The sequence below is a fragment of the Brassica rapa genome, chromosome A04 (genome assembly GCF_000309985.2).
Source record: "Brassica rapa cultivar Chiifu-401-42 chromosome A04, CAAS_Brap_v3.01, whole genome shotgun sequence".
Classification (NCBI taxonomy): domain Eukaryota; kingdom Viridiplantae; phylum Streptophyta; class Magnoliopsida; order Brassicales; family Brassicaceae; genus Brassica; species Brassica rapa.
The window spans coordinates 19,196,948-19,224,677 of record NC_024798.2 but is presented as its reverse complement, the minus strand read 5'-3'; the positions used below and the strand labels follow the sequence as shown (position 1 = coordinate 19,224,677).

Sequence of the window (27,730 nt, the reverse complement as noted above, 5' to 3'; positions counted from 1 at the left end):
TACAAAACAAAAACTACATAAAAGATGAAGGTTTTAATCCATTTTTTTGGTTACAAGTTTCATACATTTTAAGATAAAACGATTAAAATAGCAAACCCACGTCCCAACTAATTTTCCTCACGAGTCAGGATGGAGCAAATATAAAGTGTATAAGTAATTGTTTATACAGAAGTTGTTTCGTAACTGAACCGATTTTATATCAAGTTGTGTGTATAATTTGGTCGAGTGTATTTGGTATAGTACCTAGAAAAAGGTAATGTATTTGCCTATTTGGTAAATGAGGGATGGGGGTGTCAATCATGACATTGGTCATCTACGGAATACGGTCGACAACAATAATTTACAATACTATGATATGTTTTCATGATAGCTACAAAATAAAAATGGGTTTAAGACACATAATTGTCTTACCGCGACCCGCATGCTACAAGTCCCGAAACCGTAGGCATTAAACTATTTAAAGGTTTGCTCATAAGAAAAACCCACTATATAAAAAGACAATGCATGGAGGGGCGATATGTGTGCATGGGGGCACGTGGTCTGCGCAAGCTAGTGGAACTGCTGATTTGTTTGTTAGTCCCAATGAAACCAACTAGTGTCGTCAAATTGTAATCGATGCCATAAGATCTGAGCGGTGAAGCATGGCGTCGACTGTGTGGCCTGCTCCGTAGCCATCTTCTTCTCAAATAATCTCAGCAGCTTTGTTTTGTGGCTAGGCAGTGACTTCCGGCTGGTCTTTTACTTGGAGTAATAGCTAGGCAGCGGCTCATTTGCGTGGTGTCGGTTTTGTCTCCTCCGGAGGAGTTGTGCGTTTACCGATCCATATTCTCTTCGGGTTTGTGGTTAAATGGGTGTAGACGGTCCTGGTGGAATGCAATGGAGGCGGTAATCTTCGGCGCAAACTACTGAACGACGGCATCGTCGGTCTTCGACTCTTCCTCGTACCGCTGGTGGTTTCTTTTATCAAGCTTGCTCTGGGTCTGTGGTTGGATTCTTCGCTTTAGTTCGTTCTGGGTTATCGGTTGGAAGCTGTAAGAACCGTAGTATTCAAGGTTTGAGGGCGCCCTTCTCTCGGTAGCTCGCGGCAACTAATCGGTGATATCATCTAGTTCTAGAGTTGTAAGGTCTGTCCGCGTCTCGCTATTACTCCGTTTAAATGCTTGTGCTGCGTTGTTGTTTGGTCCGGTCCTTTGTTGCTGTCGGTAGTGTTCTTGTGTGGTGTTGTTGTTTATTTTTTCTGCTACTAGTTATCTATTGTAACTTCTGTCAAAAAATTGAAAACTGGTAATAATATTTTAACATTTTTACCAAAAAAAAAAAAATTGTAATCGATGCGACGATGCGTCGTCTAATCTCTCAGTAAACAAATGCATTCTTAATAGATATTCTCTGATGAGGCGATGAGCATCGAAGTTATGGATTGTCTCCTTATCACTTTTTTTTTTTTATATTTTCTCGTTTAGATGAAAATTGAGACTATAGATTTAGTTCAATAATTTGTTTCCTGCCAGGTTTAATTCTGAATAGACAAAAATACATCTTTTTCTTTTTTGAACACCGACAAAAATACATCTAAAATATCAAACTTCACGATAAAGAAGGAATATGTTAAAGCCATGTTACAAAAAAAAAAAAAAAAGAATATGTTAAATTGGATCAAACTGTTAACATCTATTTAAAATTGGGCTTTGTGTAGTTTTTCGGTTGGGCTTTTGTTTACAAAATTATAACTCTAATTTCTTTTTGATTCCTTTGTTTTAGTTTGAAGTATACACTCAAGACGAGTTACGACCTATGTTACATGGAAACGGAAGCGGGTACGTGGAAGCGGAAGCGTAAGGAAGCGCAGAAGCGAGATTTTTTAAAATATTAGGAACTGGGTACGTGTTGGAAGCGTATATCCATATATAAATAAATATATATATATATATATATGTAAAAAAATTTAAAAATTAGGACTAAAAATTATATGATTTAAATTTGAAATAAAACATTTATTCATTTATAATAATTTTGAAATGATTTTATATTAAAACTGTAAAATACACATAAATTAAGTTTACAAAAAATATTATATTAATTATTTTTAATACTTCATAAATAATTGACACAATATGTTTCAATATGTGCTATATCTTTAATAAAAAATCTCAATGTATAAAGATAATTTATAGCATTATTTTTGATATTTGTATATTTATAACTCAATATTCATTATTATTAATTTTTTTTATTTTATATAGATTAAAACTATGGTTTTATATTTTATTGATATACATTGTATTTTTTTAAAAACGGAAGCGTGATTCCAAAACGGAATCGTAAGCTTCCAACACGTTTTTAAAGAGAATATTTTAGAAACGTTTTGGAAGCGAGATTCCGCAAGCTTCCACAAGGTTCCGATTCCGATTCCGGTTCCGAAACGGGAAGCGGACCTCCGATGAAGCTTCCGTGCAACGTAGGTTACGACAAACAAATTTTTAGTAATCAGAAAACAGAAATCAAACAAGAATTTAAAATGTTAAACAAGACCAACTTTCATTATTATTTAATACAAAACTCCTTAGAAATATTTATTTAGTCCAAATGCACATATAGTTCCCCACACATTGTATACTTTCTTACACACATCCATATCCTTGACACAATCAAATCGAGCTGACGACTCCATCATCCTCTGTCTCCACACCCCTAGTTCTCGAGTTCACAACCCTACAATTAAGTCTTACCTCACCTTGAGTTCCAGTCAAAGGTTTAAGTTTTCCCATCCGAACCATTGATTTAGCAAATGCTTTAAAGAACTCGAACGTGTTTTTGCTGTATAGTTCCACCAGTGGAATTGTGTCGGCTCCTGGAGTCGAGAAGAGTTCTTGATCGCTCTGGATTACACCTTTCCCTTGACGAAGATTGGTGTAGTAATGACTATCGAAACGATTTGGAGTCGCGAGGTCAAAGTTGGCCAGAACGGTCGGGTTCCCGTTTTCAGGGCACAGTTTACGGAGTTGGGTGAGGAAAGTTGGGTTTATACTCGGGTCTGGTTTATTGGTACCGTTGAAGTTGTAGAGACGAGGTGTGATAACTATACATTGTGCTCTTCCAAATGTGTGAGCACCTGTACAAATATGACAAAAATATGGTTAGATAGATTTTTTATGTGTTAATCAAAGATGAGTCACGTTTTGTCTTTTACCATATATGCTAACGGATATATATATATATATATATATATATATATATATATATACTAATTTGGTTGGGGTATCATGTATTTCAAGCAAATGGGTTTTCTATTTAAAGTATAGTATTGAGCGTATTGACCAATTCCTATGACTTAAAAACACATTTAATATTTTTTTAATATATTGTTATGATTCAAACTTGAAAACCTTGTATAAGAAAGTCATCACAACTTAATATACGAGTTGTCATTATTAAATTAATCGTATAAACCAAAAGACTTTTCATCACAAAAGTACAAATTTACCAGAAAGAGCAACTAGATCTGAGGTGCGGTTTAGACCAGCGTCTCTAAAAACTGTTTTAAGTTCAGCAAGGGTGGCAAATGGAGAAGGAAGAGCTGTATTAGATAGATCGAAGAAAGCTTGTGAGCCGTCTCTTCTCCCCAATGATACCGGCCACCATGGACCTCCCGACTATATACCATAAAACACAAACGTCAAAGTTTATAACATTTTGATTAATTCATCCATATAGGTCATGATCATGTAGATATGTACATACCAAAAGCACTGATATTTGAGCGGCGATGGCGAGAACATCCGCACAAGACACTGTTCCTGGACAAACTTCCTCAATCTCTGCTTTCATTCTATCTACAACATCAAACCCTCTAGCCGAATTTGCGTTTGGAGCAGCATCTTTCTCGGACCTGAACGATGTGGAATTGTCCAGTAGGACGGATGCATCACAGCCCTACATAATCATATTACATTACATGACCATGTTATATAATAATTCAAAAACGTCATAGACTTTTATTTATATAAAAAGCATATATATTGAGCAAGTCAAATACGTTAACAAAACAGTCATGGAAATGGAGGCGAAGGAGGCTAGCAGCAATACGAGGATCACTACCCAATTCTTCGACGATGACTTTCCCAACGATAAGGAAAACACCTGGGCATGTTCTGAAATAGAAATCAGGCCTCAGCTGAGCATTAGAGTTTGATGCTTGAAGGAGAAGGCAACCCAATATTAGGGCTCCCAAAGCACTACAAGAAATTGAACGAGAAACCCCCATTTTATGTTCAAGGAGGAAGACAAAAGATGATTAAAGTTGATGATGAATTAGCTAAGGCGTAGAAGGAGTATTATATAGAGAAGCCCGAGTGTTTTCTTCTATTATACTTATTAGACTACTAGGAATTATTTTAAGGACAATTTTTAATATTTGATTAAAGTGAGGGGGAAATAATAATTTGTTTTTAATATACTGGAAACTCAAAACCTTCGGAAATCCTAGGAAGAACTGTGGTGTATGTATATCACATGAATATTTGTTTTGGTATTTAGCAAGATATTATATTTACTATTACCGGGTTTTTTGAATAAGCATACACTATAATAATGGAGTATATATATTGAAAATCATAGGCACAAATTAACAAAAAAAAATGCATGAAATAAATACATGTTAAAAGACAGAGTCTTTGAGAACTCGTCGCCGCTTCTGAAAACAAGTCTAGCTCCGGTCCGGCGTTTTTGTCGGTGCCGGAGGCTCCATCCCTTTTCCTGATCTTATTTTCTTTTGCTCTCTTCACCCTTGCTCAATCCTTTGTCGAGATGCTCGGTGTTCTGTGGCTGACAAAACGTTACCTGTTTTCGTTTCGACGGAGAAGGTCACGGCTTTCCATGGAGCAACGGCGAGACTCATGGCGTGACGACGGTGAGGAGAGTCGGCGTTTAGGACTGAAAGGCTTCGTCAGATCTGGTTTTTCCCTTTCAGATCTGTGGAAATTTTTTCTCGGCGACCGCTCGAATCACGTGGCAGTGCTCAACAACCCGTTACCGACGACGATGCGTTAGATTCGATTAGTGGTTAGAGCTCGGCACCACTGGAAGCGTGGTTAAGTTGTTCCGTTTTATGGCTAAGTTTCGGGTTGATGATGTTGGTATTGAAGGCAGTCTTATCTTTTGGAGATTGATAGACTAATTAGGAATTGGAACTCATTTAGTGAAGGTTGTTGCGTTCTTCTTTTGGCCATTTGTCTTTTCATCGGGAGTATGACAATTGTACTAGCAGTCTTTCTTCTAGGGTAATGTATCTAATGGTTGCTTGCCGTTGGTTTCTTCCTCCGAGTGTGGTACCGGAGAGGTTCATTTGGCAAGGCTTCATCAGTTGGTTCTTGGTGTGTTGAGAGAGCTTCTTTGTTTTGAATTGGACGTTTTGTTTAATGTCACATCAGTTTCCAAGGCGTGTGGACCAAGCAACGGTTCCCCTTGTTGAGTTTTGAAGCTTTCGGTTCTTGATCTTATCGTTTGGCGGGCGAGGCAGCAATGATAGGTCGTGGTTTGGATGCAGAAGTGGAGGTTACCGGGTGGCGGGCTATGGGCAGCAGCGGTAACTCCCGATCTTTGGTCTTTGCTTAGTTTTAAAGATTGCTAGTCGTTATGTTATATGTTCCTGCTTCGTATTTGTTAACAGCTTGTTTGGTTCTAGTTGTGGAGTTGATTTTGTTTTATCCTTGAGTCATCCCGGTGTGGGTTTAAGTCGCCCCTGTGTGGGTTCTAGTTGCCGCTTTCTATGGGCTCTTGTTTCTGCGGCTATTTCGTTTTGCTGTCAGCTTTGTATGAATTTGGTATTTTAACTATGAATGAAATTTCAATTTGGGAAAAAAAATATATGTTAAAAGACATTAATGCTATATGGATGCAATTGTCAGTAAAAAGGTGACAATGATTATAAAAAGAAGCAATAAATGAAAGCAGCTGTTTCTCAGAAATTATATAGTATTTGATAGAAAATATAATGAAAGACCACAACTCATCAAATAATAAATTAAGTTAAAATATATATAATTATAAAAGATGTGATTTATTTTATGATACAAGTGAATATAAAATATAAAAAGAATATTTATGATCTGCATGGTTATAAATTATAATAGATCAGTTACAAATTCACTGTTTTATAATATGTTATAAGTATATAGAGTAATCAACTCAAAAATACAATTATATTATTTTAAATAACTCCAAGCACTTGTATTGTAGCTGTGGACTTTTTACTCTCTAAAAATCCACTTACAGAGAGAGAGTTTTTAACGCCGCTTATAAACTTCTTAATTTATTTGAAAACATAAAATGTTTGCAAAGTTCAAAGAAAATACATAGTATATGTTTGCTCCTGAGAATTGAAATTCGAAATTATTGAGTGTTGATGTGATTTTTTTTTCCACAGAAAATTTATAAATAGACGACATAACGCTGAAATTAAATTGGGATTTAAAATTGCATGATGCTAAAGTATATGGTTGTACTTGTACTTGTTGATATATATCAAACACAATTTACTATTTCTTTTACCAAAAAAGCATTTACTATGTCTTTCACAAGCAAAAAAATTATATCTATAGAAACATGTTTTACAAAACTTTAAAAGAAAACCCAAACTCGTAAGCCATAAAGCAAAACTTATACTAAAACTCAAACCACCAAGGCATCAAACTCTAAACTAAGAATCTAAAACCACCAACGACTTTTATCATCACCGTTATCGTTGTCTCCACTATCTTTGTCTAATATTTCTTATAAGACTTAATCCGTAACTTGACCAGCATTTGCCGTGAAAACCAAACACTTGCAATTGATCAACACAAATAATAAAAGTACTAATTTTTTACAAAATTGCAACTACAAATTTAAAATACCAAAAAGAGAAGTTAATTAATTACTTAGTTTTGTTTGACCCGTTACTTTATTTTCTACGCAACTAACTAATTAAATTTATTAAAATTTATATTCATTTAATGTTTTCAGACATTAAAAATTACTTATTAGAAGGTATTAATCGACATCACCGTTTACCAGAAGAGAAAAGAAACAAACATCCTAATATCATAGTTTCAATCTAATCCAAATTTTGTTCATCTCTTAGATTCAGAATAGTTATCAGTAAATATTATTTTGAAACTTTAAAGTTTCAATATTCCTTACGATTTTGGCTCTTTTTTTTTATATTAACATTTTCTACAACAAAATTAGATTTGTAAGAAAAACCTCACAAATTATAAAAACGCCAATATACCACCATCTCTACGTCATACATCTAAACACCAAAGTTAGCCACCATAAAGAGATGTAAATTACATACAAATATTCGATTTGTAAATTAACACAACATATGAATTTAAATTATATAGCTCCGGGCCTCCGGCGTTATAGAAGTCGCCGAAACTGTTAGCCAAAAATATATATTTTCTCTATTCCAGTGGCGGCTAGAGCTTCCCCAACATGACTAATAAGATTCATGGTAATGATGTTAATTTAATATAGTCAACACTTTTAATCTATGAGGAGAGTATTCATAAAAGATAAAGCTTTTAAAAGGCGGATGCGTCATGCCTATCTATCATAGTATCATACACAAACTAGTGATGGGCAAATTATCCATAAAATCTGATCCGACTTGTTATTCGTTTCGATTCGATTCGAAAATTTTTAGATATCAAAGCTTCGTACAAAAAAAGAAATCACAAATATTATTTTTTGAAAAGTCAAATATCCGATCTGATCCGTATATTTATAGATATGTAATGTAATTATATATACAAACTATTATATCTATACATATTTTATAATATAATTTGGTTAACTTTTTATTTTAAGTTGTTTTTTAAAATTTTTGTTTTGGTTATTGCATATCTAATTTAATTTTTATATTGATTTAAATGTTAACATATGAGTTTTCTTATTAGTCTTGTTAATATTGAATTTTTCTTTACAATTTATGTTAAAATGTTTTTTTATTAGTATGATATTATTATTTTTATTTTAAATTGATATTTTAAAATTTTTTATTTAATTTTAGTGTTATACTATTATTTTATATTTTTATATTTTTAAAAAATATAATTAGCGGATCGAATCAAATAATCTGCAAATATTAAAAAAAAGCTAAATATCCGAAATTTTCCGAATCAAATCAAATCATAGACGGATCGGATCACAATACTGCGAATTTTCTGAATAAGGGGGATGCATCAAGTCATGCCTATCTATTATACACGTACACAGGCAATGTGAGATAAAAAAAAATATCTCTCACTTTTGACCAACATTAGTCTCAACTCTCAGGCTTGAAAAGGACTGGATTTTTTTCTTTATAAATAGGTATGTCATTAACTTTGTCAATGAGGGGGTACTAAACATGGTGGATTTTAATGGGTAGATTTATCCGTTTTAACATCCCTACTTACGACCATCGTCTAAGTGGACTTTATTAAATTGTAAAGACTTGGAATCCAAGTTTTATTGGAGCCAAATGGGTCACAAATATAGTGGGTAACCCGCATGAATGTTGATTTGGGCAGGTATTTAGTTGACCAAGTATATGTTAGACGCAAGTAAATTTATTTGGTACCCACTTGCAGTTGGGACGGATTAAGTCACGGTATACCCAAAAAACGGGTTGCTCAAGGCACATTTTAAGACCAGATATCATGTCATAGTAATCTCATAACTAGTGGGAACATTTATTTAGTCGAAATACATATATTGTTCCCCACTCATTTTAATATTTTCTTACATATTCATATCCCCAGTATGATCAAATCGAACTCACAACACCATGATCTTCATTCTCCACACTCCTGATCCTTGAGTTCACAACCCTACAGTTCTGTCTTATCTCACCCTGAGTTCCAGTCAAAGGTTTAAGATTTCCCATCCGAATCATTGCTTCAGCGAATGCTTGAAAGAACACGAACCTGTTATTGCTGTATTGCTCCACTAGTGGAATCGTGTCTGCTCTTGGAGTCGAGAACAGTTCTTGATCACTCTGAATCAGTCCTTTCCCTTGACGAAGATTGGTGTAGTATTGTTGATCAAAACCATCTGGAGTCACAGGATCGAAGTTGACCAGAACAGTGCCATTTCCGTTTTGAGGGCACAATCGACGGAGTTGGTCGCGGTAAGTTGGGTTTAGACTCGGGTCGGGCCTATTGGTACCATTGAAGTTGTAGAGACGAGGTGTCACAAATTGACATTGTGCCCTTCCAAATGTGTGACCACCTATACAATTTTGACAAGACTTGTTTAGATACATTTTATATGTTTAATCAAAGATGACGGGTCACTTTTCTCGTTTTACAAACTCATCTTATTATTCAAGTTCACGTGCTAGAAAAATAGTTGTTTGGAGATGGTGTTTTGTTTGTATCTATTCCTTTGTCATAAGATTTTTAGTAATGTATTCCAAGCAAATAGGTTTCCATACTTAACTCATATTGACTAATTCCTATGCCTAGAAATTTTCCTTTTTGAATACTAAATACCTTGTTGACAAAAACAAATCAGAAAATCTTATGTTAAGATTCGACTTTGACACTTTGTACAACTATTTCACTATACAGTATTAGTGTTTATAGAATGTAGTAAGCACAAATTAGCTCTACCAGATTTCTGTTGTATTAATACGTTTTTAAAAAGCATATATATTAGGAGGAAAATACCCAATCAAAATTTATCATAAGACTATATATATTTTAGTTTTTAGTATTATATTTGTTGCATACGCAATTCTCTGGTTACTTATCTATAAATTTACCAGAAAGAGCGACTAGATCTGAGGGGCGATTCAGGCCAACATCGGCAAAACTTTTTTTAAGTTGATCAAGAGTGAAAAATGGAGAAGGAAGAGCTGTATTCGCCAGATCGAAGAAAGCTCTTAAGCTGTCTCTCCTTCCCAATGGAACTGGCCACCATGGACCTCCAGACTATATGACAGAAAACACTAACATCAGCATTCATAACATTTTCGACTAATTCATTCATATAAGTCATGATGTAGGTATGTACATACCAAAAGAACTGATATTTGAGAAGCGATGGTGAGAATATCTGCACAAGACACTGTTCTTGGGCACGCTAACTCGATCTCGTCTTTCATTCTATCGATGACATCAAACCCTCTAGCCGAATTTGCGTTTGGAGCAGCATCTTTCTCTGTCCTGAACGATGTGGAATTGTCTAGCAGGATCGATGCATCACAGCCCTATAAAAGCATAGTACATTACATGAACATTGTATAAATTAATTCAAAACATTGTATAGATTTTACTCTATCTGTAACTGTAAATGGTTACGTAAAAGTACTTTTGTCCATGAGCACGTCGTGAATACTGTATATTAAAAGATAATCAAGTTGAGTACTAAGTCCCTTACATTAACAAAACAGTCATGGAAGTGAAGGCGAAGGAGGCTAGCGGCAATACGAGGATCAGAGCTCAATTCATCAACGATGACATTCCCAATGATATCGAAAACTTGCCGGCATGTTCTGAAATAGAAATCAGGCCTCAGCTGAGCATTAGAGTTTGATGCTTGAAGCAGAAGGCAACCCAAGATTAGGGCTCCCATGGCACTACAAGAAAATGAATGAGAAAACCTCATTTTCCTAAGTTGATTTGAGTTCTGACTTCCGAGTGTCGATGATGGTGAATTAGCCTAAGCGAGAAAGAGCATTATATAGAGAAGCAAGTGTTTTCTTCTATCGTTTTATTAGTTTTTTTTTTCGGATCAAGGGATTAGGTATTTAAGGCCACAAATAATCTATTTACCAGAGTGGTTGAAAGAGAAATAATAGTTATTTTAAAAATTAAAATTCACCGGTTCTTTTGACGGTGCTCAAATTCTTTGCACATAATATACTTGATTAGTTTTTGGTTGCATTTGTCGCTGTGATTAATCAACCTTAAGACTGATCATATTTCACTTCAATTGTATATTCTAGTATAATTTACAACGATAATATATTTTAGTATATTTTTATTTTGAACTAACTCCATATATTCAGTTTCATTGCGGATATTGACTTTTTACTAATTAACTACAAATCGTGTATAATTCTATAAAGAAAAGGTTCTCAACACCAGTATATATTAATTGTATATCTATTTCAAGGAATACATGATGCGTTATAAGAAATGAATTCACATTATTGGGTGTGACAAATAATTTATGAACGACAGTAAATGTCAACTGTACATAGTACAAAAATAATGGTATGATACTGAAATCGAATAGTATGAAATTATGAAGAAAAGAAAAACAATTTGGATTCAGGTAAGGCCGCAAGATATATGTGCGTTAATACATAAATTACAACTGTATGTAGAAATCATAATATCAATATGTCATCATGTGATAAACATTTTCATTAGTAACATGTTATAGCTGATCTCTTAATTTCTAATACGATATCTATTTTTCAGGAAAAGAACTCAAGAAAAATGATTCAAAACGTAAAATTGTCATCCCCCCCTCCATAAATTTTATGCACTTTATCCATTTTATCTGTTAAGGTTTGATAACCATATAAAAACAATGTTACTATTTCCTTATTAGCAAATACTATTTTTTAGAACCTTCCTAACTAGAGTTGTTTCCTAATTAGCAATTACCATTTTCTATTTTTTAATGACGGAATGCAAATCGCTTGTGGTTTATCCTTCGCATTCCCGTGAATAACGCGAATAGAGCCTCAGATCAGAGGCCACCTTCACACATCGGTAAACAATAATAATTTAATCTGACATAACAAATTTACCTAATACATACATCAGTTCCATACGAGTCCATATGATAGTCTTAATTATGGTTAACCTAATCTAATACTTTTGCTCCTTGTCTTTTCTTCTCCTTTACAAGAGTCCGAAGGGGACAAATGGTTTAAACTTTATCACCGGTATTTAATTTAAGACAATTTATTTCATAGAGTAGGAAGGGAAATAAAAAACATTAGAATGCTTTAGTCATTCCTGAAATCAAGATGAAATCGAAGACAACATAGCTAGAAACAAAAGAAAAATATTAGTTCTATGGTTTGGACAAAAGGAAGAAAAACCAAACAAGAAGTTGGACAAATACTTGGCGAGAAGACATGGATTACCGTATTATCATGAACCGCTACTAAAGATAATCTTTTAGGTGAGAAAAATTAAAAAAGTAATCATTGACGCATTAGTTATTGATTTAAAATGTAGTAGAGGTTCTTCCGGAAGGAACAAATATCTAAGACAGGCGAAAGAGGTCGGATAATACCGGAACCTAACCAAAGATTTTTGGTTAAAGAAATATGAAGAGAGCCTTTGAATTTTCCGGATCCTTTACACTAGAAGTATGGAGGATTATGTATTGGGATTAGGGAACACATAAGCCACGTTTAGTAAACGGGGTCTCTAATGTGATCCCAAAGCAAGCTAAACTTGTGTGTTCAAATGATTGATAAAACAGAAACCTAAGATAGCTCAAGAAGTTTTAGTAGATGGAAAATACAAAGGAAAAGAGCATCTTTAGTTTTTTTCGCGATGATCAAAAGTATGTTGTTAATATCATAAATGTTGGAGGAGGAAAGTTACTTTGAGACAACTCTCTAGGTTATATTCATTGATGTTTCGTAAGACATACATACATAATATATGCAAAACACTTGCTAGAAAACTAACTATCTCGTACAGACTTTCGGGGAAATGATATCTTTAGTCATATATAGTGCTGCTTATGCATGTTTTATGTTTGGTCGGCTGGCTCTAGTGAGAAAGATGAGAAATCTTTGAACTAAAACTTTTGAAATACAGAAGAAAGAAAAAGAAATCTTTGAACTAAAACTTTCGAATTAGACTATACAATAGAACCGTTTCAATTCATTCAGTATAACAATCGATCATTAACCCAAATTTTACAAACTGACTAACTTTTTTCCTCACTTTTTGATTATTTCACGGATGGTCCTAGTCTAGTAGAGTCGGGATCGAAAAGAAACGAGAGACTCAACACAAGAAAAAAAAAACTAAAGCGAACACAAACGGATACACATATCGGCCCTGTTCGTTTACCTGTTGCGCGAGATTGATGTTCGTTTTGCTGTCGCGTAACCTGTGACCTGTGATTGGTCGCATGTTGTAAGTCGCAGGTTGTTGTTCGTTTTAATGCGCGACTGATCGTGCGACCAGTCGCAGGTTCCGATTCAAGTCGTCCGAAAAACAACGACTAAAACTTATAAAAACGTTGATCATGCGACATGTAAACAAACATAATTTTAGTCGAATGTCGCAAGTCGCAAATCGCGCAACACGTAAACGAACATAATTTTAATCGCAGGTCGCAGGTGGCCAGACAGGTAAGGAACAGGCCATTGTTTTTTTTTTCCTCACAAATACGACGACCGTGGCGTGTCGTTTCGTCAGGTGACTCAGGTCTTAGTCACATTCAAACACAGAAACAGTATCAAATCCCAAAGCACGAGTCTTTTGGTTCCGACGATTTGTCTTCTCCCGTAACTCTTTCTAATTTCTATGGCCGAACCCTCACCATCGGGCTCTGCAATTGAGCCTCGGAGCATAAACCCTGACTCGAATCCGTCTCTCACTGCCAATGTCCGTGCGGAAATCGACACTTCGTCACCGTTTGTTTCAGTCAGAGAGGCGGCCAATCGCTTCGGCGGCTTCGGTTTCTGGAGACCTCACAGCTCTGAACCCCTTCAGGTTTCTCCCTCTCTTTTTGGGTTTTGTCTGAATAAAAGTTATCATGTCTGGTTTGTGAATAAAGAGAGAGAGAGAAACACAGCTTTAACTGAAACTCTGTATTATTATTATTCAACCTTAGTTTCTTCACATTACAAGACTGCTTATTTATACAACTTATAGAACATTATACGACATGATGATGATGATATGTAAAGTAATGTTTTTGATTTTGGTTGTAGGATAATGTCAAAGAAGGTGAGCTACAGAACTATCTAATGGTCAAAGAGTGTGAGACGCTTGATGTGCTGAAGGAGCTTGAGTTGACTAAAGCCAGGATTATAGATCTCAACTCAAAGCTGCAGCAGAAGAAGAATGAAGAGGAGGAGTTGAGAGAAGAAGTTCAAAGTCATATCAAGCCAGCGGGTGTGGTACTTCAAGATTTAAACAAGGCAAAGATGAATCTGTGCAAGAGGACGGTAGATCTCTCCGGTTTACGCCGTTCTGTTGAGATTTTGAATAAGCAACTGAAGGAGGAAAAGGATGCACTTGAGAAGACACGCGAGAGAGTTATGCAGAAGTCTCTGAAGGTGATTTCTCTAGAGGAGGAAGAAGAAGCGAAGAAGGGTGAAACCAGCGAGAAAGATCTTGAGAATAACGCGTTGAGAATGATTAACGAGGTGCGGAGACTCGGCTGCGAAGCTCAGGAGTTCAAGAAAGCAGGTGAGAAGGCAATGGAGGAGATTAAACACACGAGAGAGAAGGTCAAAACGGTTAAGATAAAGTTGGTGGCTGCTAGAAGGATGAAGGAAGCGGCTAGAGCTGCTGAGGCGGTTGCAATCGCAGAGATTAAGGCTGTTAAGGGAAGTGAAAACACTGTGACTATCTCTGCTGAAGAGTACGCTAAGCTGACTCTTGACGCTAGAGAGGCAGAGGAAGAGGCGAGGAAGAGAGTGGAAGATGCAATGTCCAGAGTCGAAGAAGCGAATGTTTCAGAGATGGATAATCTGAAGAGAGCAGACGAAGCAGCGAAAGAAGTTGAAGCCAGCAAGAGGGCATTTGAGGAAGCAGTGGAGAGAACCGAGACTGCGAACGCTAGAAAACTCGAAGCAGAAGAGGCGCTGAGAGACTTGAAGTCAGAGAAAGGAGAGAGGAGAAGATCATCAGTGAACAACACTGCCAAGTTCAAGACCAGAAGAGAGACAATAACAACAAATAGTCTGATGGATGTAAACGGTCTGCATCTGACGTATGATTTTGTTCCTGGTCCATCATCATCTTCAGTTCCTGTCTTGAAGCCAGCGATGTCAATAGGGCAAATACTCAGCAAGAAGCTACTAGTTGCAGATGATTCAGACATGAGTGTTGTTAAGGAGAGATGTAAAATGTCTTTGGGTCAGATGCTGGCAAAGAATAGCAATGGTGATGGAGCTCTGAGCAAGAAGAGTGAAGGGAAGGAGAATGAGAAAAGATCAGTGAAGAGAAAGAATATTGGATTTGCTAAGATCGTTTTGTTGTTAAACAAAGAGAGCAAGAACAAGAAGAAGAGCAAGAAGATTGGTTTGAACCTGAGGTGATACAATGATTCAGTGGTTTTAACTTCTTACTTTGTGATCAGTAAATTTAGGAAAAGTTTAAAGTATCGTCTCATCTTGTGTCTGGGCCTTTAATGGGCTTTGTATTGGGCTTTTGTGTTCTTTCATTAGTTCTTTGTCACATTGTGACCGTAACTCTCTTATGTGTAACTGTGTAAATCATGAGTTTATTTCTTGTACACACAACTTAGACGATTCATTTTCATGACTTATGTTTCTGCATAGGCTTTGTATTGGTTGTATCAGCCTATTTATACTCATTAAATCCGATTGTTTTTGTTGAGTTAGTCACCAAGTGAAACTTCCTTGGGGTATGATAATCCAAAGCTTTGACGTAGTTCATAAACTTATGTCCATCCTTGTGAGGTATTCCCGTCACAGTTGCTTCAACTCAAGCCTTGAATCTCACCGATCTTGGACGAAAATCCCGCTTTTCTTGTGAATTTAAACAAAACGTTTGTTTGGTTTTATTAATAGTTTATAGGTGTGAATGTGCATTACATTTTTGTAGATTGTAGCCATATTACAAACTTTAGTTCGTATTATAATGCTAGAAATCTTAGCTTGCTTTCAATTTCTGAGTATATATGTATGTATAAGAAGTCTCTCATGTGGTCTTAAACCTAGATCATTTTTTAAGAGAAATATTACTATGGACTTGAGTAACAATGATCCCCTGAAATGGTTGGAAACTATTTTATTTTATCAAAGGTCCCATTAATGAACCCTTTGAGACGGTATAATATGTTAATATAGATTTAACTGAATGGTAGCAAAAAGTCATTGCAAGACAAACTAAATAGTTATATAAGGTTTAAACAAGTGAAATGTGGAAATATATAAAAGGAAATCTGAAAACTTAAACTGGTAGATAAACAAACATGGAATTTAAATTACAAACCAAATTTACTTAATTACCAGTGTTCTCTTTTACTTGAATATCATATAACTCTAAATGGGTTTGATAATAGCCTAAAAGTGTTGTACTGTATTGTATATTTGAAGTCTCTCCTCTCTTTTAGAGAGAGGATTTTCTCTCTATATTCCTTGTTCTCAATTTCAATCTTTCACAAGGAGTAGAGATTAGGAGGTTTTTCCGATCGGTTTTTGCTTCCGGCGTCGCACTATCTCCATCGGTGGTCGGCCGGCTCTGTCTCCGGGTAGCGGTGGCTTGTTCGGCACCAGCTTCGCCGGCTTTTGTCTCCGGGAGACGGTGGCTTCGTCAGCATCGTTCTCGCCGGCTATCCTCCGGGTTGATCCCGGTTTCATCTTGATCTGCGTCTCCGATCTTCCATCGTTCACTGCCTCTCGATTTGCTTCTCTGATGAAAGTCGAAGGGTTCCAATCGATTGTAGGCGGTTGTTGTTATTCTTGTTTCGCAGATCTGCTAGGCTGTCTCCTCGGTTCGAGCCTAGTGTAAACCGCTCTGGTTGATCGGTTTCTGTCGCTTTGATTCCGCCGTCGGCGGAGCTCCGTCGTGACCTTCTCTGGCTCCGGTGGAAGCAGATGGTACGCGTTTTGACGCGTGTTCATTGATCGCTGGGCGATCGGACGCGTGGTATGGACGTGTCTCTTCTTCCTCAACGGGTTCTCCTTGTTTGGGCTTTGGCCCATATGGTAGTTTACGTTACGGCCCGTGTGTTGGGTTTTTATCTTTGGCCAGTTCTGTTGGCCTTTTGTTTGTAAACTTTGGGCTTTTGCCTTTGTTGGGCTTAAACCCATTCAATAAAATTCCAGTGGAAAAAAAAAATCATATAACTCTAAATGCAATAAATAAACAAATATAGTAATATATGTGTGAATAAGGGAGTGAAAACGTGGAAGAAGAACCATCAAGGGCCAATGAAATAATAATAAGTTCGAAATATGATGAAAATATTGAAACTTCAACTTTTGAGGAAAATAAATGTAACTGTGTATATGCATGTTCATCCACGTGGTTCATGCAGCACAGCATATCTGTTCCCCACTTAGCCTGGCCCAACCACAGGCACAAGCACTATAAAGATAAGTAAATCCTAACAAATCCAAAAGGGAAAAGAAAAGAGTAAATATAATACTTATGATATTGCAACTTTTTTCTTGCAACTCTAGCAAATAGAAGATTATTTGTATTTTAATCGATTATGGTTTCACCTTCTTCCAGAATAATTGGTTGAAAGTTTGACCCCACATTAATCAATTATTTTTACTAAAACGGTAATAACAACACTAATTGTAATAATAGGATACAGTGAAACCTACCCGTCGGTGGCTGACATTACCGGAGAAAGAGACTAAAGACGAGATCTTCTTTTCTTTTCTCTTCATGATTTATGTTAGAGACTAATTAATTTGCTAAACCAAAAAAAGAAAGGAAATAGGATAGTTTTTTTTTCGTTGTAGTGGCGATATGAAGAGAGCTAACATGAGAGCCAAGGAAATTATTTTTGAAGTTTTGAGGTGTATGTTTATGCCTTTAATATTGTAGTAAGAAGAGCCAATGAAACTCAGGATGGACAGCGCCAAAAATATCGATGTGTGTGATCATGATGGCGCTATCCCTCCTGAGCTTTACAGATTCTTCTCTACTTTATCTCCTGTTTATATTAAAAAGCGACGAAGACATTTAGAGAGGAAGGTGAAGGTAAGATGAAAGGAGTGAGAAATAAGGAGAAGAGAAAGTGTTATTTATAGATAGAGAATGCGAGTTTAAGAACTTGGGTTCAATAGAACACACGTCATCGTCTCTTCTTCGAACGTGATTCTACCAAAAATATATCATTAAGAACTATTTTCCTGAATTTCTTGGAATTTTTTGTTGGGAAAGTAGTCATACTTATACTATATAGTCCAGATGTGATTTATTGGATCCCGTATCGTTTGTTTGACTTTCTTTATCTCAGGCCACTTCATACACAGAAACTGAAGACTTAATTCAAATACATTATTAATGCTATTGGAAAATCAATTATGAATGCATCTATTGATTCTATTCTAATACTACCCTCTTTTTTTAAATATAAATAGTTTTACCTAAAAGCACTAATATTAAGAAAATTGTTACTTTTTAAAAAATACTTTCTCTATTTTTTAATGTTAGACTTTTAAAAAAAAAATTGTTTCAAAAAATGTATTTTTTGTGTTTTCTATGAAAATGGTAAACTTCAAATTAATTGACTTTATTGAATTATTATTAGTTAAAAATTATTGAAAATTAAAAATTACAGAAAATAATACATTTATTATGGTAGTTTAATGTATTTTTTTTAATATGTGTAAAAATACTAAAAAATTCTATCTTTGTAAAACGGAGAGAATATCATTTAGTTAATAAATTCAACCAATTATAAAAAATCTAACATTATTTAAATGGTCACACAATATCCAATAAATATAAAAGGTGCATTGAAATAAGAAAACTACTTGTATTGTGAAATAATTTTTTTTTGTTAAAACTACTTACAATATAAAACAGAGGAGTGAGTATATGATAGCATATCTGATACTATCCCGGATTTTAAGTAAATGAATTATATATGCATACAATTGAAGGAAATTTTCAGAGACCAAAAAATTTGTGTATAGTATGGAAAATTAATAGTCCAGTAATAAAACCTATGAAAAGCTTAATACGACTGTTGTCTTTTATTTTGGAAAAACGTAATTTATACTACATGCATTTCTTCAATATAATTTATTTACCGCATATTAGTAAATATATTTGGTTCGAGATTCAAAATATCGGACCCAATGCACATTTGCAAACTACGAGACTCCACAAGTTCACAGTATATATATACTGTGGGTTACAATGTATAAAATATGATTATTTTGAAATATGCAGATTAATTGTTTTTATAATACTAGAAACTACTGAAAACAATAATAAAGATGTAAAGAGTGATGTTAGCGTAAATAACTAAATATAAAATATCGGAGGTGCAATTCTTGCCAAAATAGGTAAATTTCTGGCAAATGACGGTGAAGGTCTTTCCCATATATGTCTACCAATATGATTAGATTAATGAATGTCAAGACTTCTTTTTCTTATTTTTGCTTGAGAAAGGTGAGTGCCAATACTTTTTACTTTTCGTTTTTAGTTATTTGTTTTTTTCATGATCCCTGTCGAGTGCCGACTACGGTAGTTTGTCAAATACGTATTTAATTACTAGAGGTTCCAACTTTCAAAAGATATATGATTGAGGGTCAAGAAGACTACAAATTAATTTAGTATTCTAATATATCGACCTAAAAAAATAGAATTGGTTAGAGTCTAATCGGAACTGATTTTATCATATTTGGTACAGAACATATAATTTTTTTTTTTTGTTAACGGGTGTACTGGATGTTCAAACATTTGTATAGTTGCTAGGTTCACATGCTGCTGAAGTTTGATTGTGTGGTTAGAAGAACATATCAAAAGTTCAGATGGTTTTCTATTTCATGTCCAAAGTTTTGATGGTTATAAATGATCCTCCTGTAAAACAAAGAAAAATGGGTTGTATTGGTTCTTTTCAAATGATGATTATTATGTTCCCCATTGCGCATCTACGCTTTAAACAAATATCACTTTTAAAGATACATTTTCTTATAAAAGTGAATCTGGGTGTTATTAGTTACTATGTTTACATCAACCTCACATCATGCGGTGTAGTCAATGCTTACAATAGTCCTCCTATAATCTTAAAGATTGTATAAGAACACAATATAAAGAACTCTCTTTATTAGCTTAAGAACTTTCTCAAAACTTAAGCACTCACACAATCTCTCAAAACTCTTAATATCTATGCAACACTCTTGCATCTTATATAGAGATATTATTTCCTAAACTCTTAGGAACTAACTTTCCTAAACTCTTAGGAATTAACTTATTCTAATCCTAACTCAAATAGGAAAGATGTAACTTAGATCCTAAGTTAACTTCATGTTTATTTCCAACATTCTCCCCTTTAAACTTGAAGTTAACTTCTTCAATATCTTGAACTCCTACAAGCTCTTTCATTTCTCGAAACTTGATTCTTCCTAAAGCTTTAGTCAGAATGTCAGCCTTCTGTTCTGTTCCTGGAATGTGCTGGACGTCAACCTGCTCATTCTCGATACATTCACGGATGAAGTGATAGCGTTTATGTATATGCTTACTACGACCATGAAAGACCGGGTTCCTTGTAAGTGCTATTGCTGATTTGTTATCCAAACGAATCACAACTCTTTCTCTTGTCTCCTTGGTGATCTCTTCCAACAATTCTTGAAGCCATATGGCTTGTTTTGCAGCTTCTGTAGCGGCCATGAATTCAGCTTCACATGATGAAAGAGCTACAGTCTCTTGTTTCTGAGAGCACCAAGTGATGGGACACTTGTTCAAGTAAAATATGTGTCCTGTGGTGCTTCTACCATCATCCTCGTCTATATTATGGCTTGAGTCACTAAATCCTTCCAGTCTTAATGCGTTTGTACGTTCGTACACGAGACCCAGCTTCGTCGATCCTTTCAAGTACCTCAAAACTTGCTTAAGCGCTGCTCCATGAGACGTCTTAGGATCATGCATGTACCTGCTCAAAAGGCCTACGCTGAAAGCAAGATCAGGGCGTGTATGTAACAGATAGCGTAGACACCCTATCTTTCTCCTATAATCCTTCTCATCTATGCTTTCTTCTTTATCTGCTTTTGAGACCTTTAAGCCGAACTCCATTGGCGTCTGGACTGCATTACATTCTTCCATACCGGTTTCAGACAAGATCTTCTTAGCATATCGTTCTTGACTCAATGTTATTCTTCCACGTTCTTGATTCACTTCAATACCAAGATAGTAGGTTAACAACCCGAGATCACTCATCTCAAAATTACTTGACATCTCTCTCTTGAACTCGTGTATCATAGCTTGCTTTGATCCCGTGATTAGTAAGTCGTCAACATACACAGCTACTAGGAGAAGATGATTTTTCTCTTCCTTGCGATACAAGGAAGGTTCCTTTGAACATCTCTTGAATTTTAATTTCTCTAAGACTTTATTCAGCTTCTCGTTCCAGGCTCTTGGGGCTTGTCTCAGGCCGTACAGAGCTTTATGAAGTTTGTATACTTTCTCTTCGTGACCTCTAACTTCAAATCCTTCAGGTTGACTTACGTATACAACTTCTTTCAATTCTCCGTGGAGGAAAGCGGTTTTGACATCTAGGTGATGAATCTCCCATTCGCTTGAGGCAGCTAGAGCAATAAGAAATCTCACGGTCTCAATCCTGGCAACTGGTGCAAAGACTTCTTCAAAATCGATACCGTGGCGTTGAATATAACCTTTAGCCACCAGTCTTGACTTGTACTTATTTATGCTCCCATCTGCATTCCGTTTTATCTTAAAGATCTATTTTAATCCAATTGGTTTAGCTCCTGGAGGTAAGTCAACGAGATCCCAAGTTTTATTCTTCACAAGCTTCACGCCACACCTTCTCCTCCATTGCATCTCTGAAATTCCATGGTTCTTCATCAAGAAGAAGCAAGAGGCGTTCTCCTTCTACTTCGGCAATGTAGATGTAGTCATCGAGATAACCAGGTTTCTTTGAGATTCTATTTGATCTTCGAGGAAGAAACTGCTCTGTTTGCTCTTCATCATCATGATTGCTGTCATCATCCTCGACTGTATCATCTTCTTCATGAGTGATGTCGGCCTGGTTGTCAATAGTAGACTCGTTATCTTTTTCTTCTTGTTGATTCACATGATTACCAAGTGAAATTTTAAAACTCTCCGGGCTTCTCTATTACTACACGATCCGTCTTGTTCCACTCCCAAGCTTTGTCTTCATCAAAGACCACGTCCCTGCTCACTACTATTCTCTGGCGTGTGGGATCAAACAGCCTATAAGCCTTAGAGCCTGGCTCGGTTCCAAGGTGCACGAGAGTATGAGACCTATTATCGAGTTTTTTTAAGTTTGTCGCCTCTGTTTTGGCATAAGCAACACATCCAAATATTCTTAGGTGAATAATGTTTGGTTTTCTCCCTTTAAAAGCTTCATACGGTGTTTGTGAGATCAGGGTCTTGGTTGCTATACGATTGATTAAGTAAGTTGAGTGCCTCACAGCTTCTCCCCAAAGATAATTTGGTACTCCATGTACTTCAAAATGCTTCTTGTCATCTCTAATAGGGTTCTATTTCGCCTTTCTACCACTCCGTTCTGCTGTGGTGTGTAAGGAGCCGTTAAGTGACGTTGTATGCCTGATTCTTCGCAGAACTTTTGAAACTCCAAGCTTGTGAACTCTCCACCTCTGTCTGTCCTCAGCGTCTTGATGGGTATACCAGTTTCACGTTCAACTAATGCCTTGAATCGTTTGAATTTTTCGAACGCTTCTCCCTTTTCCTTTAACGTAATAGACCACATGTAGCGTGAGTAGTCATCTATGAGAACGAATATGTATCTGTTCCTCCCTATGGTAGATGGTGTAATCGGTCCGCAGAGATCTCCGTGAATGAGCTCTAGTATCTTGGAGGCTCGATACGATGTAGCCGCTGGGAAAGAATGTCTTGTTTGCTTTGCACGCAGACAAGACTCACATGTTTCTTTCTCGACTTTGAGCTTGGGAATTCCTATCACAAGTTCTTTTCCTATCATGGTTTTCATCGCATCAGTTCCGAGATGACCTAGACGAGCATGCCATCGTGAGGATTCGCTATGACTTTGAAGTTGTAGGCACGTTGGTTCTTCTATTTCCAATGCAACTTTATATAAACGGTTCCTTGATCTTGATGCCTTGACTATCAAGTTACCATCTTTGTCACGGAGTGTAAGATAGTTTTCTCGCATTCGTATATCGCATCCTGATTCTGTGGCTTGACCGAGGCTTATGATGTTGCTTTTAAGTTTTGGAATGTAGTAGACATCCGCAAGGGTCTTTTTCTCTCCGTTGGGAGTGATAAACAGAACAGCTCCCTTTCCCTCGATGTCTATTCTCGAATCATCTCCGAAACGGACCTTCCCGGTAATCGTGTTGTCAATAGATCTGAAGAAGCTGCGATTTCATGTCATATGGTTAGACGCTCCATTGTCTAAGTACCATATCTTATCTCCATCAGTACTAGACTCAAAATCTTTAGGTTTCACGTTCCGTTCGTTGAGAAATACAACCTCATGCATCAAAAGTCCATCAGCTTCGTGAGTTTCATCTCCATCTTTGCTCTCGGTTGTCTCTTGTAGCTTGAGAAGCCTATCAGGACAGGTTGCTGCAAAGTGACCTCGTTTGTCACATCTGAAACATATGATGTTTGTTGTATCTCTACTGTCCCAATAAGATCTGCCACGTCCTCTTCCTCTGCCATAGTAGTGGTTACCTCGACTGCGACCTCTGTATCCTCCATCTCCTCTGTGACCTCCGTTTCCTCTGTATCCTCCATCTCCTCTGTTTTCTCTATCTCTGTAATTTTGAGATTCTGTGTTGCTGTACATGAGTTTGCTCTGATTTTCTTGTGTATCTTCTTCTTCTTCTTCTTCCGCCATGATACGCTCCTCGTATGCTTTTAAACGGCCTACAACGTCTTCAAAACTCGCGGTGTTTAAGTCCAAAAGTTGTTCAAGTGAAGCAACTATATGAATGTACTTCTTGCGTGGTAACCCTTGAAGGAACTTCTTTACGAGTTTTGCTTCATTCATACTTTCACCCAATGCGGCGGATTTTGAAGATATCTCTGTTAACTTGCCCACGAAGTCATCAATCTTATCAGTTTCTTTCATCTTTAGTCGTTCAAACTCAGTCATCAAGGTCTGTAGTCTTGCTTCACGAACCCTATCTGCTCCTACATGCCGGGTCTTGATTGCATCCCAAACCTTCTTTGCGGTATCAAGTGCTCCAACTTGTAGGATCATAGTCTCCGGAATAGATTGAAAGAGGAGAGCTGTCGCCAAGTCATTCTTGTCTCCTTCGGTTGAGTCGCTCTCGACCACTTTCCAAACTTTATGAACCCTAAGCAGCATCTTCATCCGTATTGCCCATACGGTGTAATTCGTTGATGTTAACATCGGACACTTTATGGATGAACCTCCATCCTTCTTAGTTGTCGTCGTTACCAAGTCTCCCATGATTCTTGATCAAACTCTTGATCGATTTTTTGGTACTGGCTCTGATACCAAATATAATCTTAAAGATTGTATAAGAACACAATATAAAGAACTCTCTTTATTAGCTTAAGAACTTTCTCAAAACTTAAGCACTCACACAATCTCTCAAAACTCTTAATATCTATGCAACACTCTTGCATCTTATATAGAGATATTATTTCCTAAACTCTTAGGAACTAACTTTCCTAAACTCTTAGGAATTAACTTATTCTAATCCTAACTCAAATAGGAAAGATGTAACTTAGATCCTAAGTTAACTTCATGTTTATTTCCAACACCTCCCATTATCCCATATCTCTCATCGCTACATTCTTCTCAAAAAAAAAAAATCGGCTTAGTTTTTCCCATAAAAATGAGGTTTTGGCCACCAATTCCATTAAGGGGGACTCCATGATTAATTCAGAAACGAAATAAAGGATTAATTCACCAAATTGTTTAAGAGTTAACATACCCAGTTGATAAACTTACCAGAAATATACAGCATCAGTAGTTCAGCTAATAAACTATCAAAAATATCTAGCATGCATGGGACATGTTCCGTTTTTTATAACTTAAACAAAGCATCCCTTTCATTCGATAAATTTATTTGATTTATTTTTAGTCTATGCATTAAAGAAGTCTAGAGATGTCAATAGGGTGATCAATCCCGTTAGAGTTTTCCTTTTTGCAAACTTGGCATACATAGTTCATAGTTTAATTTATTATTCATAAATGATTATTCTGAACTATCATGTATGAATTAAAATTATTAGCATAGTTTCTTCATAAGTTTTTTCTTTATTAGTTTAACCATAACTAATTAACTAATCAAGTATACAGTTATTTAGTTTTATAGTTAAATGTGTTATATTTGAATTTTTTCTAACGCTAGGTGGATTATTTCAAGATATAGTCAACTATTATGGCCATCACAAAGAATACGAGTATATAGTTACTTTTACGATATGCAGTGGTTACGTAGAAGACAATGTTAGAACATCTCTAACCCTTTTTTTGTGCACAGAGCATCTCTAACCTACGGTTAGTCATTTAATCTTTACATTCAAGGGATCAAATGAGGGGTCCCTTTTCGGGGCAAGGTGCATGTGTTCTACGTAGCTGGAGAACTTCCAAATATGAGAAAAAAAAAATCACACAGGAATTATGTATATATATATATATATATATATATGTATGTATATATCTTTTATTGACTGCGAATTTAGAAACATTCAATCTGACATGATTCAATTTAATTTGGGTAAGCTTTCGTTAGGTCATTGTCATAGGCAACAGCGCTAAATCAATAGCCTGATACATTAATGTTTAAAAAGATTTTGAAATCACATAAATAAATGAAGAAGAACGAATATAAGTTGGATTATTTTGCTACTAATATACATGGAACTCTATAGTCTGAATCTTCTGCCATCTCTACAATCATATTATTTAATTACAGTCACTATTGTCTTTATGTGAAATATTGTATTTCTAGGATTACATATAATTAAGAAGTTAAACACTCAAACTTGAGATATCAACTTGTACTATCATCAAGTTTTTGTTTCTAAGAAACTATTTAGAATTTATACGAATCGACATTCATAGAATCCGAGCAGTGGGAAGCCTCCAAGTAAAAGAAACCAATAAACACTCAAAACCACCAAATTTTAGCAAAAAAATAATAGGCTGAAATTTTGCAACGACATTCATTCTGACAAATTCAACTCCATTTGATCAGCTTTTCGTTAAAATGGTCATCATCCACACAGTCCTCAATCAATGGGGGGTCTATCACCACTTTATATATGTCAGAAGAAGAAAAACAATGAATGAAATACGAAGAACGAGTTTCTTCGAAAAATCCAAAAGACGGATGATTGAAATTTAAGTATTTTAGTTTTTTTTTAAAACTTATTTTAGGTTTTCGAGAAAATAAGAAATATAGTGGAGGAAATTCTGGGAAGAAATCAAAACAATTATTGGAGCGTCACTTCAGGGCGGCTTTATGATTCTCTCCTGCCAACTTTGCAGTTACTCCACCTTCAACTTCGTGACACTGAATTTAATGCACACAGCTTTTCATGCACATTTTTCTATAGGGCTAGGAAATAAAACTAAATAAAACCATAACTTAACATAGCGATTGCAGACAAAAGAAAAAACAAAAATGGCTAGACTCAATCAATAAGCCGGTTAATTTTAAATAGGTGGTTGAATTAACCCTATTTCTATGTCCTTTACACATATATAAGAACCGAGAAGGAGCGAGAAAGTTTGTCCAGTGCATATATCAGTCCTAATTCATCGGCATCGCAGGCATGATTCGTAGCATAAAGGACTAAACTATCATGACTAAAATTACAAACCACACACTATAAGGGTTTTTAAATATAGTTATTAATTAATTCGTGTAGTTCTATGATTTTAGGCATTTTACTCAATTATATATATGGTTTATTTGCCAAATAACAAAAGATAAAAAAATTATTTTTAGATTTTTAGTGACAAGTTAGAAAAATATAGAAAGAGAAACGAATCGAGATGAAATATTTTTTGGTTAGATAGTGAATTTGTATTTTTAATGTATATAGGGAACAATTTTCTTTATATATATATCCTTACAATATTCCACACTTTGCAGAGACCAGGGATTAAAAATGGTCTCATAACATAGTAGAAATACCCAAATTTTCATTTAGCGTTTATAGAATTATCAATTATACATGTATTCCCTGAATAACGATCCAACTTTTTGAAACTTATTCAAGGCCCAAAGCCAAATATTGTTTTGACCCATAGCTTCTAATTAATTACTTTATAAGATCATATTCCCATCCGTATTTTTAATGATGTTTTAGAATTTTGTTTGTATTTTAAACTGATATTTCATATTTCAATTCATGAATTTTATTTTGAAGTTTAAATATAAACTAAATGTAAAATATGAATTTAATACTAAACATCAATCTTTCAAATAAATAATAAGTATGTAATTATTGTTTATGAAATTTAATGGAATGCAATCAACTTTTCACTTATTCTAAAACATTTTTGATTTGGAATAATTTTTCAAACGAAAGTTCAATTTTTTCTGAATAATATGAAATTTTATGGAATGAAATGGAATGCTCTTTCCATTTTTCATTGTACTTGTGAATAATTTTTGGAATACAAAAGAATTAATGATTCAGGAAAAAAATGCATTTAAGTTACATCATATTCCTTCCATTTCACAGAGATAGATTTTTTAGCGTTTTCACATATATTAAAAAAATACTTTAAACCACTATAATAAATATATCATTTTCTGTAATTTTTAGTTTTTAATATATTTTAACCAACAGTAATTTAATAAAATCAATTTTTA

The 27,730-nt window shown here is 35.3% G+C and overlaps 3 protein-coding genes, 1 long non-coding RNA gene and 1 other non-coding gene across 5 annotated transcripts; 2 read left to right on the top strand and 3 right to left on the bottom strand.

The window, feature by feature from the left end:
- Positions 1-1,611: 1,611 nt before the first annotated feature.
- On the top strand, positions 1,612-2,526 carry LOC117133442. Its single transcript, XR_004457227.1, has 2 exons — positions 1,612-1,784; positions 2,463-2,526. It is a non-coding gene; the product is annotated as an uncharacterized LOC117133442 (long non-coding RNA).
- Positions 2,513-4,927, bottom strand: LOC103865667 (peroxidase C3). Its single transcript, XM_009143490.3, has 4 exons — positions 4,037-4,927; positions 3,742-3,933; positions 3,485-3,653; positions 2,513-3,112 (listed from the first exon to the last, which is right to left on the bottom strand). Exons 1-4 carry the CDS (start codon positions 4,262-4,264, stop codon positions 2,649-2,651), a joined length of 1,053 nt encoding a protein of 350 aa, XP_009141738.1. The 5' UTR covers positions 4,265-4,927; the 3' UTR covers positions 2,513-2,648.
- A 3,711-nt stretch (positions 4,928-8,638) lies between these two features.
- On the bottom strand, positions 8,639-10,689 carry LOC103865666 (peroxidase C3). The gene is made up of 4 exons (XM_009143489.2): positions 10,408-10,689; positions 10,046-10,237; positions 9,791-9,959; positions 8,639-9,255 (listed from the first exon to the last, which is right to left on the bottom strand). Exons 1-4 carry the CDS (start codon positions 10,633-10,635, stop codon positions 8,792-8,794), a joined length of 1,053 nt encoding a protein of 350 aa, XP_009141737.1. The 5' UTR covers positions 10,636-10,689; the 3' UTR covers positions 8,639-8,791.
- Positions 10,690-13,448: 2,759 nt separating this feature from the next.
- LOC103865664 (WEB family protein At2g38370) lies at positions 13,449-15,523 on the top strand. The gene is made up of 2 exons (XM_009143487.3): positions 13,449-13,727; positions 13,949-15,523. The coding sequence occupies exons 1-2, from the start codon at positions 13,539-13,541 to the stop codon at positions 15,281-15,283; spliced, it is 1,524 nt and encodes a 507-aa protein (XP_009141735.1). The 5' UTR covers positions 13,449-13,538; the 3' UTR covers positions 15,284-15,523.
- Positions 15,524-17,767: 2,244 nt separating this feature from the next.
- MIR390 (microRNA MIR390) lies at positions 17,768-17,872 on the bottom strand. The gene has a single exon (NR_128644.1). It is a non-coding gene; the product is annotated as a microRNA MIR390 (primary transcript).
- Positions 17,873-27,730: the final 9,858 nt, after the last annotated feature.